At 38.7% G+C, this 21,952-nt stretch overlaps 1 protein-coding gene across 21 annotated transcripts in view; it reads right to left on the reverse strand.

Annotated features, from left to right (window-relative positions):
- The window catches only part of SYNE1 (spectrin repeat containing nuclear envelope protein 1), a 475,092-nt gene that overhangs the window by 402,229 nt on the left and 50,911 nt on the right, over positions 1-21,952 (reverse strand). Inside the window, exon 1 of one of the 21 annotated variants that reach the window (XM_045058226.1) lies at positions 10,891-11,049. The exons of the other annotated variants lie outside the window; for them this stretch is intronic. Coding sequence (XP_044914161.1) covers positions 10,891-10,930 — 40 coding nt within the window. The 5' untranslated portion in view covers positions 10,931-11,049. Of the gene's footprint in view, positions 1-10,890; positions 11,050-21,952 lie in introns of those variants that run through there. 21 annotated transcript variants of the gene reach the window in all.

Genomic DNA, 21,952 nt, shown 5'->3' on the forward strand with positions numbered 1-21,952 from the left:
GAAACACCCAGCCCACCCACAGGAACATGAGAAACCATAATGTGTTACTACTTTAAGCCATTAAGTTTTGGTGGTGCTTTAGCAAAGACTAAGTGAAACAGAAACTGCTACTGGGAATCTAGTGCTGCTCTAACAAAGATCTGAAACATGTGGTGTTGGCCTTGGGACCAGGTGGGGAGGAGGCTGGAAAGAAACTATTAGCAGACGCTGAAAAGGACAGCAGACTCTGCTCTCAGAGATCAGAAGAGCCACGTGTATTTTATGTACTGTCTACTCTGTCATCTGCAGTAACTTGAACTTGTGCATTCGACTAGAGAGATTTCCTTGCAGAAAGCTGACAGTATCAACTGGCTTCTTCTGAGATACTGGAAGAGAGAGAGAGATGAAGTAAAGAAGGCCCTTTTTCATTTGCATTGGATTAGAAAGTATGACATTCCCAGTCTTTCCTGGAAAAATATTTGCAAAGTAAAACAGGGTTTTAGGATAACAATAAGTCAAGAGCGTGACTGTAAGACCCATTGTTGGTTTGTTTTTGTTTTTCTTGACGTTTATCTATTTTGAGAGAGAAAGAGTTTGAGTGCACAGCTGGGGAGAGGCAGAGACAGGGAGAGAGAGAATCCCAGGCAGCCTCCGCACCTACATGGGGCTCGAACCCATGGAAAGTGAGATCATGACATGAGCTGAAATCAAGAGGCAGACACTCGGAAGCTGCATTGTTAAGAACTCAGAAAGATTTTAGGTAGTGCCTACATGACCTTCTCAACTAGATAAACCAGCTTCTAAGAAGTTTGAGGGCACTGACCACAGAGCCTTTACCTATGGTCCAAAAACTGTTTTAAATTTGGGGTTTGAGTGGCACAGAATGACGCCAAGCAGATTTTTAGGAAGTCAACAAATCTGCTAAGCAAAAACACCACCACCTTGTACTAAAGGGACAGGACAGTTCAAAATGAAGACAAGACTTTGGAACCACACTTAATATGATGAGGAAGAAGGCTAAGAAGACAGTCAGCCAGGGGCGCCTGGGTGGCCCAGTAAGTTGAGCATCTGACTCTTGATTTTGGCTCAAATCATGATCTCAGGGTCATGGGATCGAGCCCCACCTCAGGCTCCACGCTAAGCATGGAGCCTGCTTGAGATTCTCTCTCTCTTCCTCTCCCCTCTACCCCACTCATACTCTTACTCTCTAAAAAAAAATTAATTAATTAAAAAAATTTTTTCTTTAAAAAGAAGGCAATCATCCATAAACATGAACCACTTCTTATCAAAAAGACAGGGAATGTCACTGGCCCCTGGATTAAAGGGACTAGCCACACGTGCCTGGCTGGATTTCAGAATTATTTCAGACCACGACTGTTATCTCTTTTCCCTTCTTCCCTTCTTTGAACAGAGGCATCTATTGCAATGGCCCTGGCTCCTCTCTCATCATTGTATTTTGGATGAATGGATGCAGTCGCTTCTCTTTTTAGTTCATAGGCCTGGGGATTTAGAAGAATTATACTTGAGGAGCCTCATTTGTATGCAGACAAATGACAAGATGCAGATCACATGACACTGGATTTGAAGTTTGCTGACATCATTGGATGAGATTTCCGAGGCCTTGAGAGGAGGTGAATGTATTCTAATGTGGAAAGAATATACATAATAGTGACCAGAGGACAGATTTTAAATTATGACCACAAAATCCTCTGGTTCCAATATGCATCCTCTTTTACAAGGTGACTTTGTCTTTCCTCCCATCAAGGGGTTGAATTGATTTCCCCCTCCTTGAATCTGATCTTGTATTGACCTTGCTTTGATCAGTAACACAGCAAAAATGACTTTCTTCATCTGACTCTAGGCCTAAGAAGTCTTGCCGTTTGTTTTAGCTGTCTTGGATTTCTGCCTTCAAACCACCATGTAAGGAAAGAAGTCTATATTGGAGGACAAGATTCTATGTGGAGAAGAACTGAGATGCCCTATCGTATGGCCGGAACCAACTTCCAGACACATGGGTGAGGTCATCTTGGAGCTAGTTCAGCCAACCCTGCAGATGAACTTATCCCAGATGAAGCCAGCAAACTGAGACCAAAAGATTCAAGGTTGATGCATCTGTCACCTCCTCTCTCCCACACCCAGACATTCTTCATGTCAAGAAAGTACTTTCCCCATCATTATATCCTAAGAGACTAAATCACTGCCTGGCACGTTGTCTTAGGTATATGTAAGATGGTCCTTAGGAAACCATCCGTGTTTAACTGTGAACTAGTGTGACAACCCACAGATTATGAAAAATGAATTATGATTATTTTAAGTTTGGAGTGATTTGTTACACAGCAATAACTAACTAAAACAAAGGCATTTACTTGTATGATAGACACACAAGTAATCCTCCTTTTTCTCCCCAGGTCACTCTGTCTTCTACAACAGGTTTCTAGGCTTGCTTGGTTAGGTCCACTTCCTGGGCCTTTGATGTTCTTATCAGATGAGTAAAAGAGAAAAAAGTGGCAAAGAACAAGACATGCAAAGTTATTCTCCTCATGGTTAAGCATAGATTAACCAGGGACACACAGAAGGAAAGGAGAGGAGAAGGAAAACAGCTACCAGAAGAGTGGGCTTAAGGAAAAAGAGGAGTAAAGAGGATTCTTAGGGTGTTTTGCCTCTGTTGAGTGCTCTCATCATTACTTCAATTTTTGTAAAGCAAATGTCAAGAAAGACATATTGCTCTTAAGATTTTTGGAATTGGAATTGTATTTCTTTTATGTAAAACCAATGACCAGATTCTGAAAGCCCTGTTTCATTAAAGTTACTTCTATGAAATTTAGTACTATCTCACTATGAATCCAAGGCACAAAGGATGAGAAAAAAAAATCATTATTTCAGCTCTTAAGTGAGAGTTTCTCATCCCTCAGCATTACTGACATTTTGAGCAAGATCAAACTTTGCCACGAGAGGCTGTGCTCTACATTATAGGATGGTTAGGATCCCCGGCATCTACCCATTAGATGCCTATGGCACCCCACTCCCCCCTAACAAATTGTGATAATTAAAAATGTCTCCAGACATTGCCAATTATTTTAAGGGGGAAAAATCACCTCAGTTGAGAATCAGTGACCTAAACTATGCCCTTTTCATCTATGGATGACAATGGCAATAAACTGGTATGAATATTTGAAGATGTGTGTGTGTGTGTGTGTGTGTTTTAAGTGAATATATATATATATGTATATATTTTTTTAATGAATTATGATTGTTCAATTAACTACTCCAAAAAGTCCTTATCATATTGGGTTATTCCCACAGTTTATATATTTATTTAAGCCGAAATCCTTTACACTGAGATATATCTATTTAAGAAGTGGCAAAGTACAGTGTCATTCAAATCTGGAAATTCATGTCTTATGTGGTGCAGAATGGGTGGGTGGGGGGGGGGTGGGTACAGGGTATATATATCCTAAAATTGTATTTGGTTTATTTTACTATATTCTAACCCTTTAAAAAAACTTTTTTCAGAACTCTAAAAAAATAAAACAAAAATAGTTGATTGGCTTTAGTTGGTTAGTTAAAAATATAGCCTGAACCATTCATTATCGCATTTTAATTTTAACCATTAAACCTTTTATTTATAAGATTATAACATTTTAACATTTAACGTTCATTATAAACATTTTATCACTGTCAGACCAGGAAAAGTATATAGCATGTCACTCAGCCAAATATAAAAAAAAAAATAGTTAAAAATTTAGAGAATTTTAATGTATTTGTTTGGGGCAGGGTACTTGAATATGGCTGGGTTTCTAAGGACACATAGATCAGCTAATGTGCCAGGCTGTTATCCACAGTCTCTCCCAATACAATAACGGGGAAAATGCTTTCTTTCCAGGAAGAATTTTAATCACATGTGGATGGAGATATGGGAGAGAGGATGTAACAGATATATCAGCCTTGAACCTTTAGGCCTCAATTTCATAAATTTTTAATAAAATAATTTGGTGGGGAGAAAAAAAACACACCTCCCCTGAATTGAGAAGAGCCTATTTATAATCTTTATCCCACCCAATGTTAAAATTAACAGTTTTCTCTGCAGAAATATTAATGCCTCTGACTCCAAGGTGCTCTGATTGAAGGTGATACATAACATGTGGTATTCCCAACATATTATATTCCCCAAATTCAAAAGATTATGACTAGGAAAACAAAGCTTAGACATTTGCATAAAAGGTTGTGTGTATGATACGGAAGTACAATGATAAAGATGTGTCCTGCAGAGGATTATAATCAATAATAAAGAAAAGTAATAAATATAATGAGAGTTCACTATGGCAGTTCATACCAGGGGCCCCCCTCCAACATCTTCTAGTTCTAAATAGAGACAATACATTTGAATAGTTTCAACAGAGCTTTTGTGTTTTTTTCTGTCACCATATCCACTGTTTTCTGGCACTTTTTTTATATCCACGATTGGTGGTATAAACATTGATAAGAGGAGTGCCTGGGTGACTCCGTTGGTTAAGCGTCCCAACTTTACCTCAGGTCCTGATCTCACCTCTCATGAGTTCGAGCCCTGCATCGGGTTCTGTGCTGACAGCTCAGAGCCTGGAGCCTGCTTTGGATTCTGTGTCTCCCTCTCTCTCTCTGCCCCTCCCCTGCTTGCACTCTATCTCTCTCTCTCTCAAAAACAGACATTAAAAAAATTTTTTTTAAATGATAAGAAAATGATAACCTGTGAATTAATGAAAATACCTTATATCCTTAAAACAGTTGGATTTACTCACGTTTTCATGTTTACTTCTCATTCCATTCACACAAGGAACCAGGCCTAGTAGGCACAGGAGGTATTTTAAGCGGAGATGTAAATGAGGAAATGAAGCATGGTGAGAATTAAGAAAAATACCAGTTATCTATAAATTGGAATAAAGGCTACAGATCTGTAGAACTATGGCCAGAAATTAGATAGTCTGTGTCCTAGTCTAACCTAATTATCACTGGATTTATTTGCTGATTGTTTGATTCATTTATTTAATGCATACCATCGCGCCCCTCCTGTGAGCTAGCATCCTGCTCTGACCAGCTCTGGATGCCATCGGAGAGTATGGTGTGGCCCCTCCTACTGCAGTAGGGAGAACAGGAATCAGAAGGAAGGATGCTGCAGGTTCTGTACGTGCAGCAGAAAGTAACACCAAACAGTGACATGGAAGATGTGAGCAGATAAAAAAAAAAAAAAAAGACCACAGTTACGAAATTAAAGGCAACCTGAGCGTAGAGAAAGTGAAAGCCAACCCCTACTGTTTGCTCGCATTGGAGCTCAGGGGAACATGCTGCTTCTACATCTAAATTTTTTTCTAATAAATTACAAATAAAAGTCACATAAGAAATAAAAGTCAGAGGACAGCTGATCCCCTTGATGAAGGATTACTTCCAGTTAGCACAGAAGTCTTTGGAAAAGTTTTAAGCTGACCCTGGACGAACCTGTCACGTGTAGCTCCCTAATTGTAAAAAGTGGCCCAACTCCTGACTCTGCAAGAAAACTACCACAACTTTGAAATCTTTTCCTGGTTTAAGTACTTAGCAACACAAGAGTAGCAGAAGGAAAGCAGGTACCAGAAAATGTCTTAAAATACCTTCTTCGTACAACCACTCTATTTTAACGTTAAACTGGACTTCAACACTAGTATTTCAACCAATCAACATACAGTGTTTTATTTGGGGCCGGGAGAGAGTGGTGGATCACAGCGTTCACATATTTTACATTCAATATTTAGTCTAGGCTTTAAAACACATATAGTTTTTCCAAATGAATATGACTTTTTCTTACCTAGGATCTTCAAAATTCAGTTGTTGTTTTTTTTTTTTCTCACCAAAATACTGCCCTTTGTCTTAAGCAGGTTTAGGATTACAATCCCACATTTAGGGACTTTATATTTGAAAATATTGTTAATATTATTTCTCATTCACACCTTGGGATCTAAATTTTCCTTTTCTGTCTCTTCACTATTTTTTTTTAATTTTTTTTAACATTTTCTTTATTTTTGAGACAGAGAGAGACAGAGCATGATTGGGGGAGGGTCAGAGAGAGAGGGAGACACAGAATCGGAAACAGGCTCCAGGCTCTGAGCTGTCAGCACAGAGCCGGACGCGGGGCTCAAACTCGCGGACCGCGAGATCGTGACCTGAGCTGAAGTCGGACGCTTAACCGACTGAGCCACCCAGGCGTCCCTCTCTCTTCACTATTTTTATCAATATCCAAACAACACAGTAATTGGACACACTCTTACTTATCTTCCATTTTATACTGCATGTCCCCATCAGAAGCAAAGAGGGCTACAATCTTAACAGTGAAGCTCCTGAATCTAAAATGGAGACAAAATTATCAAAAGAAAAGCCAAAAACAGTAAAACTGAAACATAAGACTGAATCACAAAGTTCGAGGAGAAGACGTCAGAAATTCCAATCCCAAACATATCCACCCCTGGATCGTAGACACGTTCAATGAGCCACTCGGAAGACCTGCATTTGGTGTCCAGTCATAAACAGAGCCCTAGAGGGTGTGCCATTTGTGATTGCTTCAGGACTGGAGCGACGGCAGTGACCTTCGTCGTAAATGAAAAGTCACTGGATCACAGAACCTGCGGCCACTCGGCCATTTGCGGAGGCTTCCGCGTGAGACAACAGCTGCTGAGTGCCAGTGTCACAAATGAACTGCCTCACGTGTTCTAGCTTATCTGTAGAGTAATGTGTCATTTTTAAATTTTTTAAATAGTTACGATGGCTATCATCTGTTTAGAAGGTATCATGCGGCAGGCATGATGTTATGTACCTTCATGATCCATATTATCTAACTTAAACTTTGCAACAACCCTGTGAGAAAATATCCCCCTACTTGGATTTTATATGTAAAAAAAAACAGGGCTATCTCTATGAAGAGAAGCAGCGCTATCAACGATAGCCAAATTATGGAAAGAGCCCAAATGTCCATCAGATGATGAATGGATAAAGAAGATGTGGTATGTAAATAATGGAAAACTACTCGGCAATGAAAAAAGAATGAAATCTTGCCATCTGCTGAGGGTGATAAGCTAAGTGAAATAAGTCAGTCAGAGAAAGACACATATTAAATGATTTCACTCATGTGGATTTGAAATACATAACAGATGAACATAGCAAGGAAAAATAAGATACAAACAGAGAGGGAGGCAAAGCACAAGAGAGACAGAGAACAAACTGAAGGTTGCTAGAGGGGAGGAGAATGGTGGGGGTCGGGTTAAATGGGTGATGGGCATTAAGGAGGGCACTTGTGGGATGAGAATTCGATGTTATATGTCAGTGATGCATCATTGGGTTTTATTCCCGAAGCCAGGACTACATGCTATGTGAACTAACTTGAACTTAAATTAAAAACAAAAACAAAACCCCGGGGTTATCAAGGTTCATCAACTTGCCTACAGTGACACAGACAGACACCAAGTGGAAAAGCATGGCTCTGCAGCCACCCAAAGCCTGTGCCTTCACTCTACTTTCACATCCACATTGTCCCTTGGGGTTCCCAGAATGTTTTATATCTTATGATTGTTACCAAACCCTAGAGATAGTCAACACTATCCCCAACTCTCAGATTAAACAACCCACTTTCAGAAATAAATTGTCTCAGCAAATGACTTGACACTCAATTGTCAACTCCTATGGTGCAGGGGGACTCCTTATCCCCCTGCACCATATGAGCAACTAATTGGCTAGAATCTAACCAACAGATAGAGCACCTACGAGCTAAATCCTGTTTGCTTCCCCATCTTCCTGAGCTACAAGCTATAAGGACTTCTCCCCAGTGACACTTTGACCTGCTGTCTTCAGTTCTCCAACTGTTTTCATCTCTTCATTCTCCATCTCTATATTTGTATCTGCCTTGGTATTAGCATGTGTCACAGGTCAGGCTAACAGAGAAACCCACTCTAGAAGAAGTCTTGTCAGCAGGATGTTTTTTGGCATGTGCTTTCAGAAACATTTTGAAGGGTGTGAAGGAAGCAGCATTGGGCAGAGGGAGATGTTGAACTGAGATGCAGTTAGGTCTCTGAAGCTGGCATCTCTTTCAGAGAAATCCTAAGTTGAGGTAAGGGGCCGGGACTTTGTACCCAGGCATTGATCACTCACTGCATATGGGCTTCCCTGGGGAAGGGAGCATAACTTGGATGGGGCAGATCCCTTGGGCTGAGGACACATCTTGGGGAGGGGCTCAGCTGTCAACCTCCAGCAAGCAACGCTCAGGGTAGCTGGGGAAATGAGGGCCCTAAGACTGAAGGGCAGGACCTGTGCTGCACCCTACAGCTTGTGCTACATCCACCGCAAAGAGCCTATAATTCAAAGAAATGGCGAGGTCCCACCTCCGATGAGATAGTCAATTACACACATTCTCCAAATCGTCCAGATGCTTTAGTCCCACCAGTCTGAACGCTTTGTCACTAATTCACATGCTATCTCAATCCAACCAGCCAAGCTGGGTTCTGCCTTTCTGCCCTCTGGGCTTTCCTACAGGAGGTCCCTTTCTGCTTCTCCAACCAGAGAACTCTAGCAACCACTCTCTAGTTCTGCCTCCATATTACCATCCATCTTGTCAGATTCTTTGCCCTGCAGGTGATGCTTGATGCTGTTCTCAGCAGCTCCTCAAGGGCACCAGCCAGGAACTTATGCAAATAAGAAACAGGGAGCGTCAGATACTGGCCCGCCCGTAGGCAGGACGTGGGCCCAAAATGTGCTTTCTTTCACCAGCAGTGTTCTAAGAAAATGTTTCAACTTGAGTGTTTTCGGGTGAGCCTTAACATTTCCTAGTTTTCCATAGACCTATTACTCTCCATTTTCTTAGACCAGCTGCTTCTCAGATCACCTGAAGGTAACTGACTTTAAGACATCTAGAAAAAAGAAAGACTTGACTTCCATATATGCACAGGTGGAAAGTGAAGTAAGAAAGCAGTTGTGATGAGAAATCTTAGGAAGAGGTGACAAGCAGAATAAAGACTCTCCCAATTTAAAAAGAAGCTATTATAATTTTAATACAATTATTTAAATTATATCCTTAAGGAAAGAATTTGTAATATATAAAACATTATATATGATATAAGTTATATATCATGTTTAATACATAATATATTATAAATATATAATACAGGGGTGCTTGGGTGGCTCAGTCAGTTGAGCGTCCGACTTCAGCTCAGGTCATGATCTTGTGGTTCATGAGTTCGGGCCCCGCGTTGGGCTCTGTGCTGACAGCTCAGAGCCTGGAGCCTGCTTTGAATTCTGTGTCTCCGACTCTCTGCCCCTTACCAGCTAGTGTTGACTCTCTCTTTCTCTCAAAAATAAATAAAAACAGTAAAAAAATTTTTAAAAACTAAAAAATAAATATATAACATAATAATGTATACTATAATATAGATGACATTAATATATATTATATTATATTAGTTATATTAATTACAATATATTATATTATATTATATGGTTGTTATATGGCTGGGCTTTTTTTAAGTTTATTTGTTTCGAAAGAGAGAGAGAGCGGAGGAGGGGCACAGAGCGAGGAAGAGGGAGAATCTCAACCAGGCTCCACACTATCAGCACAGAGCCCAACACAGGGCTCAGACTCACATACCAAACTGTGTGATCATGACCCGAGCTGAAATCAAGGGTCTGACGCATAACCGACCGAGTCACCCAGGTGCTTCTATATGGCTGTTTTAATTCTATCCTTGAGGAAAACGGAAGAAGTTTTCTGTTCACTTTATCCACCCTACCTCTATGTATTTTAAATTAGTATAAATACATTATTTCAACTGAATTGTTTCATCGAAACTCAGAACAACCAGAATTAGTTAAAAGTTACTTGTATGATGTAAAGATTTAAATCAAGGAAACACAGTTTAATAAATGTATACAAAATATACGATTTTGGTGTTATTATATATAACCAAATACTAGATTCCAAATACCAATCAGCTATGTCAAGAACAAACTTGATGCTCTTACTATATTCCATGTAGCCAAACATGAGCATAAGACTTCCTAGTGTATCCACCTTTGTTTCTTAGTAAGAAAAATGTCTCGGCTACATAATCATGGTTGGAGGTCTAATCACTGAAAAAAATTGTAAAAAAAGTTGGCGTGACCCCAGCAGCAAACTAAAATGCATCTGGGTACCATCTTCTAGCTAAACACAGTGGTAAGGTGGTGAAATTCTGAGTCATCATCACATTTTATAGGAGTCTGAAAACAATAAAAGAGAAGATGAAATATTTTCATTACATTCAGATCAAGATATGAAATAAGTCAATGTACTTTAAAAATTAGATTTTAAAAGCAACAATACTGGAAGTAAAAAAAAAAAAAAGAAAAGAAAAAGTTGAGTCACTAACAGACTGTGATGAATTCTTGACCAGATTCAGGTTTCAAGAGTATTTTTGTTCATTAGTCTGAGGAAGATACTCGGTTTTGTTATAAATGGTAGACAGTGATGCACTGATATCTTAAGTTTTAGAAAGCATTTCTTTAAAATACCTATATATCAATCACCTAAATTTCTATGCTAAAATTCAGCTTTTATCTTATCTCAGCATTCCTCATAAATTTTCACTGTTCAGGCTTACACTGTAAATATTTGTTTAGGTTTTCCGAAATCATGAACATAAATCAGAACTATTCATTCCAGTTCCATTAGTGCTTAGTTCAGATAAAATAGGAAGAAAACAATTTAAACTTAGAGTTGTTTTAAAGTCTATTTATACAATCTCAAAGTTTTTGTACCAGGGAGTCAAACTGGAATTATATTAAAAGAAAAAGTATACACACACACACACACACACACACACACACACACACACACACGTGCACACACACACACAAAAACACACACACAGATAATAACAAAAGTACCTTTTATCGCACCGGGAGTCTTGAAGTTTGGTTTTATCATGTCCCGCCTATTATAGTTACTTTTGGAATTTGTTCTAATTCAATCAGTTTCTAAATCAAACACAGCTTTCACCAAGGGAACTTCTAGCTCGGCTAGCAACATTCTCCCTAAAATATCCCTATAGCAACGCCTCTATAAAAGCATATTATTCTCTCATTCTTTAGCCTTACCCCCTGCTTACTGACCAAATGCACCACTCTCCAATGCCAGCATTTCTACAAAGACAATTTTTCTATTGATTTATAAAAAGTGCTTCAGAAGCTTTTTTTCAGGGGGAAAAAATAACACCTTCTTTGTCTATACTTAGGAATTCAGGCATTCTTACTATGTTAAAATCCCGAAAGCTTATAAGGGTTTTTTTCTTTTTGGTCGAAAAGAAATCATTCAAATTATTAAAAGTCCCAAATTATAACCTTTGATATATATATAAACTTATAATTTTGGAACTTGGGAGAAAGAAACTAAATGAATCCTTTGTAGACAAATATTACAATGACATTTAATTTCTCATATTTGTTTTCGTACAAGATATAATCTTACTTATTTTTAGTTTGCTCTTTGAACCTGCTGGAATTCTATCCAAATAGCTAATACTGTGACACACAAGTTAAAAATTGTAACTACCGCATTAGAAATACACATTATAACAAGTTACCAAGGTAGTCACACTGCTCTATGTGTGAGTGTTTATATATATATAATTATATATATATAAATAGTTTGTGTATATGTATTTACATATATATATTTACATTTATAAACAATATTAGAGAGTTTTTACATTATTTAAGCATATACAATATCAGTTATGGAAGATAAACAAATATAGGTGCAAGAATCTATAAAGAGTATTTTAAAAGTTCCATTTTATGCTTCCTAACACAATTTAAGATTAGATTCCCAAGCAAGAAATGTTTACAGATTTGTGGGTCTCTCCAAGCTACAATACAATAATTTCTTGACCTGGGATTTCAAGGTAAAATAGAAATCAGTTGCAGCCATAGTGAAGCCTGTTAAAACAACGTTACAACAATATTAGTAATGAAATGTTTTTCATTTTTCTATCCCAGTTAGAGTAAGGACTGTTTATTGTAATATCAAATTTGTTTACAAAGCGTGTTTATAAAGAATGATAGCTATTACCATGATTTACAGAAAACAACAATAAAACTACTCTTCAGTAGAGGCAGAATGGAATAATTAATTCCATCAGGAGTAAATTTTTGGCCCTGGGAGCACAACAGACCTAACTTGCAATCCCCAGCATTCGCGTTTACCAGAAGATTTTTAAAAGGTGACTCAGCCATTTTATGCCTCAGTTGGCTCGTTTGTAAAAGGGAGACACACAAGTACCACAAATCACTGTAAAGGTTAAATGAGACACTTTACCTAAATGTTTTGTCCAAAGCTTAACACATAGTATTTGTTCATCAATAAATGTTAGTTTTTGTCCTATTCATTTTTACTCATTAATTTAAATATGATAGCAACAGCTTGTGCTAAGCAAAAAGAACCGACCATTGCCTTCTTTGATTTTATTTACTAGAATATGCATTTAACAGAGGCAAGAAAACTAAGAAATTTCTGTAAGCCAGGAGAAACTTGGTATCTATTTACATGTTCCAAACACTAAGAATCAGAGCTCGGTGTGAAGTTTAAAACATTCCAGCATATATTTACAGAACAAATCTGAGCCATTAGATTTAATTTATCTTGACATGGTTGGGCTAGTGACCAAGTTATTTAATTACTGGGAATGAAGTAATCGTACAGCCTTGAGATCAGGGCTTACCACTCCCCCATAAGGGTTTGTCTTCCAGTATGGCATTTGCTGTAATGGAAAGTCAGTGCAACGTACGGACTTAACAGTACTTATTTGTGTTTACTGGCATGTTTTGGTTTTCTTTTTAAGTTTTTTCTTTAATTTTTTTTTTTTTAGAGACAGAGAGAGGGGAGCAAGGAAGGGCAGAGAGAGAGGGAGAGAGAATCGAAGCAGGCTCCCCATGCTGTCAGTGCAGAGCCCAATGTGGGGCTCGAACTCACAACCCATGAGATCATGACCTGAGCAGAAATCAAGAGTCAGATGCTTAACCAACTGAGCCATCAAGGCACCAGAGCACTGGGTTTTTTTTCATCCTTTATTGGGTGAGGACTATGCATTCCACATTGAGTCTTTACCCTTATTATTCTTGAAATTCTCACTTGTATTTGCTCAAGACCCAGAGTCAAAGGTTACTCAACTTTGTATCACTTTAGAATCTCCACTTTCTCAGATACTTCCCTTACTGAAAGAAATTTTAAAAGCCACCTCTAAAAAAGAGCATTATTTCTAAGAAACACAGAAGAAAACAAGTAAGACAGAAATGATTTACATGGATTTACAAATAAGCTGTCTTATTTTTTCAAATTTCTCATGTAAGCCTTATTTCTATTTGCTAAGCAGCTATTAATCACTAAGGGCAAGGAAATGTGGGAATGAAACGTTAGGTTAAAGAGGGTTTGTAGTCTTCAAGGAGGACCAAATTTCTTAACTAGCTTTTAAAAATGATTTACTACAGGGGTGCCTGGGTGGCTCAGTAGGTTAAACATCTGACATCTGACGTTGGCTCAGGTCAACTGAGTACGTCAAGCAACTGACTTGGCACAGTTGGTCCGTGGGTTCAAGCCCCACATCAGGCTCTGTGCCCACAGCTCAGAGAGCCTGGAGTCTGCTTTAGATTCTGTGTCCCCCTCTCTCTCTCTGCCCTTCCCCACTTGTGCGCGCTCTCTCTCTCTCTCTCTCTCTCTCTCAAAAATAAAAAATAAACATTAAAATTTTTTTTAAGATTTACTACACACAAAATATGTGCAAAGTACTGATTGGGTATATTGATAATTTTGGAGGGGCTGAGTACAGATGAACAAGGAGAAAAAAGGAAGACACAGAGCCTAAACCTAGCCTCTCTGTAAATGTAGTCTCTTCACATCCCTCAGGAGTACTTTCCCCCTACAGCAATACATCAGTCTGTGTGTTTCAGGGGAAGAAGCAAATACAGTAGCCTCATTTTTATTATATTGCTCCCAAAGTTTGGTGCCTTGGGAACCCAGAGCGAAGCATCTCATGTCATTGAGATAAAGAGACAAAGGTGAAGAAGGCAGGACTTTGGGCGGGACGAAGATGCTGGCTTGTTTACAAATAACATGCTCTCTCTTCTCAAGCTAGAGGAACCAGCACGACCTTCTCTTTTATTTTTGGGTTTGTCAAGGGCAATATTGTTTCCTTTCAGGAAGAGACAATACCAACATAAAAAATCTGGCTTAGAAAATAGCAACAGCAAAGAAGTGTGATAGGAAGGAGGTGCAAAGGGAACACAGGAAGATAGACGCAAGAGCAGTACATTGTATATTTAGAGGCAATTCTAGTCTGATCCACCTTTCAAATTATACTAAAAGCATGGTTAAAATAGCACTTTTGGCAGTAAGTCTCAAATGCATGGTACTCTAGGATAAGGCCTAGTGGAATCATCAGGAATGAGGCCGCCAAATGGACATGAGGCAGGAAGAGAAACCCCAGGTTTGCTTCCAACGAGGCATCTTCACAGGGATACTCCACGGGGAGCTTGGCCTGACTCAGGTATTACTCTCACAAACAACAGCAGTTGTAAGACTGACTCTCGTCATTTAAGGGTATAATTTCGGGGGCAGAAAACCAATCTACAGACTCAGGTTCTTTTGTGGCCTGTAAAATATCCACTGGTGTCCCACATACTATTTTAAACGTGAACCAAATCATGCCCAACACTTCAACAATGAAACGTATTTTCCTTTCTCGCAACAACATAAAAATTGTATGTCCTTTTGTTTTCCTCACCTCTGTAACTCATATTTTTCTTTAATTTTTAATTTCTTTAAATTTTCTTTAGAAAGGTCTCTCTCCGTGGATTGTTCTGCAAGCCTATAGTGAAGTATATATATAATAGATTATTCTGATGCTTCTATTAAATTCTTCGTCTCCATTCTTTGGAGACACTGACTCCTTCTATCATTCTCTGAAGCCAAGGCAACAGGGAAGAATAAAATAATGTTTTTTCTTTTGTCATGATGTCTTTAGTCTAAAACTCAGCTGCCGTCCCAATGCCAGAGTCATAATAAGGGTAACTTTGAATTTACATATTTTTCTGAAAATCCAAGAAAATAGTGATCTTTACTAAGTTGTCAAAAACAGTTTCTTATATGCTTTCTTTAAAAAATGAGAGCTCTGACTCCTTTATGAAGATAATCTTCATTACATAAAAGAAACATAATGATAGGGGGAGCAAAGGGCTCAACCCACCAAATATTCCAATACAACAAAAGACTAAGTGAGTTGAAGCAGTTTGATAACAGAGAAGGAGAGAACTGCAGAATAGAATGGAAAACATAGTCCAGAAAGAGACCCCAGTCTATCCAAACAAAAATGAGAAAGATTATTTAGTGAATGGCTTAGGCAAAACCAGTAAGCAAATTAAGAAAGAAAAATCAATTTAGGGGCGCCTGGGTGTCTCAGTTGGTTAAGAATCCAACTTTGGCTCAGGTATGATCTCACAGTTCATGAGTTCAAGCCCCACATTGGGCTCTGTGCTGAGAGCACAGAGCTTGCTTTCAATCCTCTGTCTCCATCGCTCTCTGCCCCTCCCCCACTGGTTCTCTCTCTTTCTCTCTCTTTCTCAAAATAAATAAATAAACTTTTAAAAAAAGAAAGAAAAATCAATTTACAGCCTCACTGCACACCAAAATAAATTCCAAATGGTTTAAGGAATTAAAATAAAGTAATTATAACAAGCACTTGAAAATAAAGTCAGTATCTATGTTTACTGAAGACAATTTAGGCCTAAAAATAACAGAGGAGGACTATATTTCATTGCATAAAAATAAAAACTACACACTTGACAAATTTTAAACATAATTAAACATGAAGACTATATGGGTAACATATTTGCAAAAATATAATAAAGAGTTAAAATTTCAAATAAAATCAATGAGAAAAACCTTAAGCTATACTACATTGTTAAAGATATGAACAGGCAACTCACAAAATGGCTTTTAAAATATATAAAATAAGGTTTGAAGTTATTTCAGTAAAAAAATGGATATTAAAACAATGAGATAAGAATAAAATCCAGGAGTAATTAAAAGAGAGAGTCTGAGCCACAAATAGCTCCTATTTTCTTTTTTCTTTTTAAATTTTTTTTAATGTTTATTCACTTGAGAGAGAGAGAGAGAGACAGAGCATGAGAAAGGGAGAGAGGGCAGAGAGAGAGAGGGAGACACAGAATCCAAAACGGGCTCCAGGCTCTGCGCTGTCAGCACAGAGCCCAAGGCGGGGCTCAAACTCACAAACCGCGAGATCGTGACCTGAGCCCAAGTCAGACGCTTAACCAACTGAGCCACCCACACCCCCCCCAAAGTTCCTATTTTCAATTATTACCATGAAAACAAAACAGCATGGATAAATTAGCTATTTATTTCCCATAACCTCAATATTATGACAGCTCAGGTGATTCTCAAAGTGTCTGGACCAGCATCACCAGGGAACTTGGGACAAATGTAGATTATTACCCAGGCCCAGCCCAGACATACAGAATCAGATCAGTAATCTGTTTTAACCAGACTGGTGCCTCTCAGGCACAATCGACAAGTACGGGGATCCCCGTATGGATCACACACTGTATAAACTCTGTAACATTGTGGTTAAAGGCATGCATCCCAAGGGCCTGGTTTAAGTTCCAGCTCCACCTCTTGGGCAAATTACCCACATGCTCCATCTTTCAGTTGCCTCATCTGTAAAGTGGGGATGATAATGACGCACACCACATATGGTTGTTAGGAGGGTAACAGGAGTTAACATCTGGAAAGCACACAAGAGAGTGCTCAGTATATAGTTTAGCTCTGTTGGTAAATAGAAATAAAAGACAAATTATTTTCTATTTAAAAGTTGTTTCGCGATAATCAATAATTACATGACTAAAAATGACAAGTCAGTTTGTCGATCTGTAACAGAAAACTAGGGAAGCCAACAGCTTTACAAACGAGATGATGGTAGAGAAAGAAAAAAAGAATATATACAGTCCGCATCACAAGTACTCTGACGATGGAGGGCCACACACGTAAGTAATTCAGGGATCTTTGTGGAGAAAACCCTGGGAGTGTGAATTCTTGTGCTATCTGAAACAATTTGGGAATATAAAACTCCTCTCTTTGATGGCAAAGATGTGTTTGTTTGATTTTCTACGCTAATAAAGTAGCTGTAGAAATGTGGCTTGTGGCCATACTTTGATATAATAAATAACCTTTTATTAATTTACAAGTGATCCAAATATGATCTTAGCCTACCATTAAGATGTGATCTTAGTGGTTTTGGTCTATCATCGGTGGCTTACCTGATTTACAACCCAGTGCCGACTTCATTTAAAAACAAAAAGTGTTGGGGCGCCTGGGTGGCTCACTCGGTTAAGCGTCCGACTCCAGCTCAGGTCACGATCTCGCGGTCCGTGAGTTCGAGCCCCGCGTCCGGCTCTGGGCTGATGGCTCAGAGCCTGGAGCCTGCTTCCGATTCTGTGTCTCCCTCTCTCTCTGACCCTCCCCCATTCATGCTCTGTCTCTCTCTGTCTCAAAAATAAACTTAAAAAAAAATAAAATAAAGAAAAAAACAAAAAGTGCAAGTCTAGTAATTATTTCAGTATTGTCTAGACCCTGTCTGACAGCTCCACCAAATTCTTCAATTATTTCCTTGTTAATAATAACTATATCATCACGAAGTCACAACAAAATAAATGAAAAACACAATGTTGTATTTTCTACTTTTAAACATTCTTGCTCAAGACTAAGATAACATAGAATTTAAATTCTTAACACTTCCCCTACATTGTGTAGATATCTGATTGTCCAAAACACTGTAATATCTTTTGTTGTGCTTTCCAAATATTCTTTTGAATATCTTCCTATACAAAGTTTCTTCTATCGCATTCCAAATATGTGCTCTCCCATCTCTGCGTATTATATTCAGCTTCTTTCATGGGAACAGAGTAACGAGGGAGTTCCCTGTCCCTTTAGGATCAGGCAGATGGGGAAGTCACTGAGGCCCACAAAAACCAGAGGTTGTTGAAGAGCAAAGAGGTCATCTTAAACTTTTTGGTGAGGCCCAGCCTTGTCATCATTAGGGGTAAGACTCACTGAGGCCATCTTGAATCTTTAGTCTCTCCTCACAGCACAAGAAATGGTGCTGGGTTCTTCCTGCCCTTTCCCTTAACAAATATAGGATGGGTGGTCTTCCACCTGCTACCACCATGAAGTCAGACTTCCTGTCTAATAAATGTTCCCACCATCAGAGGCAACTGACATGATGAGATTCGTTTCCTCCTACAAATTCACAAAGTGCTATCTAGGAAGGTTCAGACCCTAGGACCGCGCCAAGAAAGCTTTTCTTTGTTGCCTACATCACTGACAAGGAAAAAGCCAAACTCATACCCACAGCAGAATGGAGACTGTCAGTAGGTGAGCATCTGCCCAGGACACTTTGCCATAACCCCAGGCCCAATCTGGAAGGATTTGTGTGGCACCCCTGTGCCCAGTCTCAAGAAGAGATGGAAATGGGGTGATTCATGCCTTTGGTTGAAAAACTAGAAGGAAGGGACTGGACTCAGAAATCAAACCACCTCTTTAATCTGATTCTTAATCTGGTCTTCTTTTTTTAATGTTTATTTATTTTTGAGAGAGAGAGAGAAAGAGGGAATGCACGTGGGGAAGGGGTAGAGAGAGAGGGAGACACAGAATCCGAAGCAGGCTCCAGGCTCTGAGCTGTCAGCACAGAACTCAATGAGGGGCTAGAACTCATGAACTGTGAGATCATGACCTGAGCCTATGTCAGACGTTTAACCCACTGAGGCACCCAGGTGCCCCTTAATCTGTTCTTTTTTGACCCAGGTAGGAATACAGAGATTTTGGAATCTGTAAACTGCAGGAATACAATGTCTCTCAGTGACTTAGTTTCAATGAATTTAACCCATAAGTTTTACCTTACAATGTGTTCAGTTCTGAGGCTCCTCTTAACCCAAGAGGTTAAGGCTATTTTTGTTTTGTTTTGTTTTGTTTTTGTTTTTGTCTTGAGATTGCTTAAGAACAGCAAACAAAGTACTCATGACTAGACTTGCTTTTTAAACAACAGCCTTGGCAATGAGCTCTAGCTGAGAACTGGCACTTCTGTTGAATCTGAGTATTCAAGGAAAGAAAATCAAGAGAAGAAAGAAAAACATAATGTGTAGAAACAAAAAAGATCCAAGAGATTCCTTAAAAAATGCAGCATTTATGTGTGTACATGAACCCACTGCACACTGAATCACATAAGAACAGTCCTTTAGAGGCATTTCATAATAGCTGCAGGATGAAGGGGAGAATGTATATACACACACATATATATATATACACACACATATACATATATATGTATACACACACATATATATGTGTGTGTGTATATATGTATATACATACATATGTATATACATATATATACATATATATATATATACTCTAACCAAAAAAGAAAAAAAAAGGAGCATGCATGTTACCTTTTCATGAAAACAGTGCCATTTAACTTGTTTGCAAATCTGTGACTGTAAAGTGCCCACGAGGAGGAAAGAAGGGGAACTGGTCTTAGAAACAAGACTGTCTAATGATAGCTGTATTTGTACCGGACCAATTACTATGACTGAAGGGGCATTTTCTATGGTAGAAAGAATACCAGCATTTTGTTTTCTCAAATAATTTAAAGACTAACATGTGGCTCAACTTTTAAATTGCTTACTTGCTGTGTGCAACTAACTTATTATTTTTAATGGTTTTTAAAAACTTAATGGTAGTTTGTGCATCATCACAAATGTTCACGATGCCCTTGAGAAGAGATTACCACATTTGTAGGTACACTGACAAAATTCTTTCCAGTCACTTCCTGACTAAGGCAGATGAGGAGGGCAGCTTCAAAGCCACAATCCTGGGCTGGCCTTTTGCCTTAAGCATTTTAGAAGGTGAGCAGAAATCGATATTTTTAAAAATAGGATGTCTAGATCTTTCATGACATTCTTTAATGTCTGGGTGATATTGCTATTATCATCACACAATACTTAGCATTTTACTGTCATGGCTATAACAACCGAGGTAATTTTTACTACAATCTGTGTAAACTGAAGTTTCTACAAAATATTTTCATATTTTTGCCAGTTTGTGAATTAATGTTCAGTTGTCACTCGCGTTACAGGTGAAGTCCATGAATTATACACATTCAAAATGGGTAACAATCTAGTTAGCTGTTAGAACAACTCCCTTGAGTTGTAGACGTCTTGCTTTTGCCCAACTGTTCACTTCATATGCCTCATGGAGAAATTATTCCGATCGGAAGGGCTTCAAAACAAATAAACAGAATAAAGGAACTCATAGGATAGCAGAATTCCAGAATCAGAGCACTTCCTACGGGTTAGGAACTGCAGGATAGTTGGAATCTGTGACCTGCCCCATGTCAAAAAAGCAGTAGCAACAAGAAGTCAGAAATCACGCTTCTAACCATCAGATACCCAGAAGCTCTTTTCTCTATAGGTGGAAAGATTAGCTACAGAAAAACTCTTTCCCTAAAGGTGACTCACTTGCTGCTAGGGGATGAAGAGTCGCTTAGAAGGTGACCGAAGAGAAGTAAAGAAAATGAAGTCATGGAAAGCCCCAAACCTATAAAATAAAACAGATCCCATGAATTTTGTTCATTGGTGTTTTGACGTGTGTTCTATTTTCCTGGTCATTTGGCTTACTAGGGTAGGCAGGGAAAGCACACCAGAATAAAAAAATATATATCTCAGCCACAAATTCTGAAGCAGGGAGTCGCCTTTGGTCTAATAACCATTTCAGGATTGTAAACACCTACCCGGAAGGTTAAGTCTTTTGTCATTCACATCTCACTGTCAGCTGTTCTAATTAGAGGTAGCCTTGCTGAATAGCCCCAGGCAGTGAAAATTAAGAAGTGAAGAAAGAAAAAGGAGTATGCTTCCAAGGGCGAGACACTTGGAGGTGGTTTAAATCCCTATAGAGAGAGAAAAGCTGGAGAGAAAAGGTTTAAAAAGTAGATTGAATTCCATTTCTCACAACTGTCCTTCCCTTAGATGGCTCCACATTGTCATTCTCCAATTGTGAATATGGAAATAGATGTTCAAGGAGCTTTCAGAAAACTCATCCTCAAGAAATGCTAAGCATGTAACCTTGGGACTCTCATAAATCATAACTTTCTCTGGACGAATGTGCTCAAAATTTCCCTATATAAAAGTGCATGACCTGGGCACTCTAATATAGATGTTCGAGAATGAGGTCAATCATTTTTTTAAAAAAAATCTGATGATCAAACAAATTGTGATAATAGCATCGACCTATCCTAAAATGACATTATCTCAGAAGGAAAACTTCTATGATGAAGAAAGAGAATGGGTTCATTTGCAAAAGCAGACTATCACTGAAGCCCTGTTTCACCTGCTGGAACCACAGAATATATTTTAACTTAAAAAAAAAAGGCAAAAACATTAGCAACAGTCATCCAAGATCCGCATCATCTCTTTATCAGATATAATTCTCAAAAACAAATGGCAAGACACAGGCATGCAAGAATTTCCTCATTCCAAACTGTGAAAATGGACACTGATACCATTTTGTAATTACAATTTAAACCTCAAACCAGGGTTAAGAATGAAGAGAAGAGACAAGACCTACTATGTGGAAATATATACACACATATATTTGCAGGAGACTCTTGGAGAGTCGTCTAAGACGTGTGCCTACCCCCGTGTATAGCAAAGTCTCAATTCTGCATTGTCACCTCCTCTTTGTTTTTATACCTGTCCTTCCTTTTCTGACTGCTAATTGCTTAGGTTGGACAGAAAGAGTTGGGATGCTTCTCCTCCTCCCTCACTCTCACTGCCTTCTGGACTTTCTTCAGGTCTTGGTTAGTTGATTTATCTTGAACAGTCTGGTCAC

Source organism: Felis catus, chromosome B2 (genome assembly GCF_018350175.1).
Source record: "Felis catus isolate Fca126 chromosome B2, F.catus_Fca126_mat1.0, whole genome shotgun sequence".
Classification (NCBI taxonomy): domain Eukaryota; kingdom Metazoa; phylum Chordata; class Mammalia; order Carnivora; family Felidae; genus Felis; species Felis catus.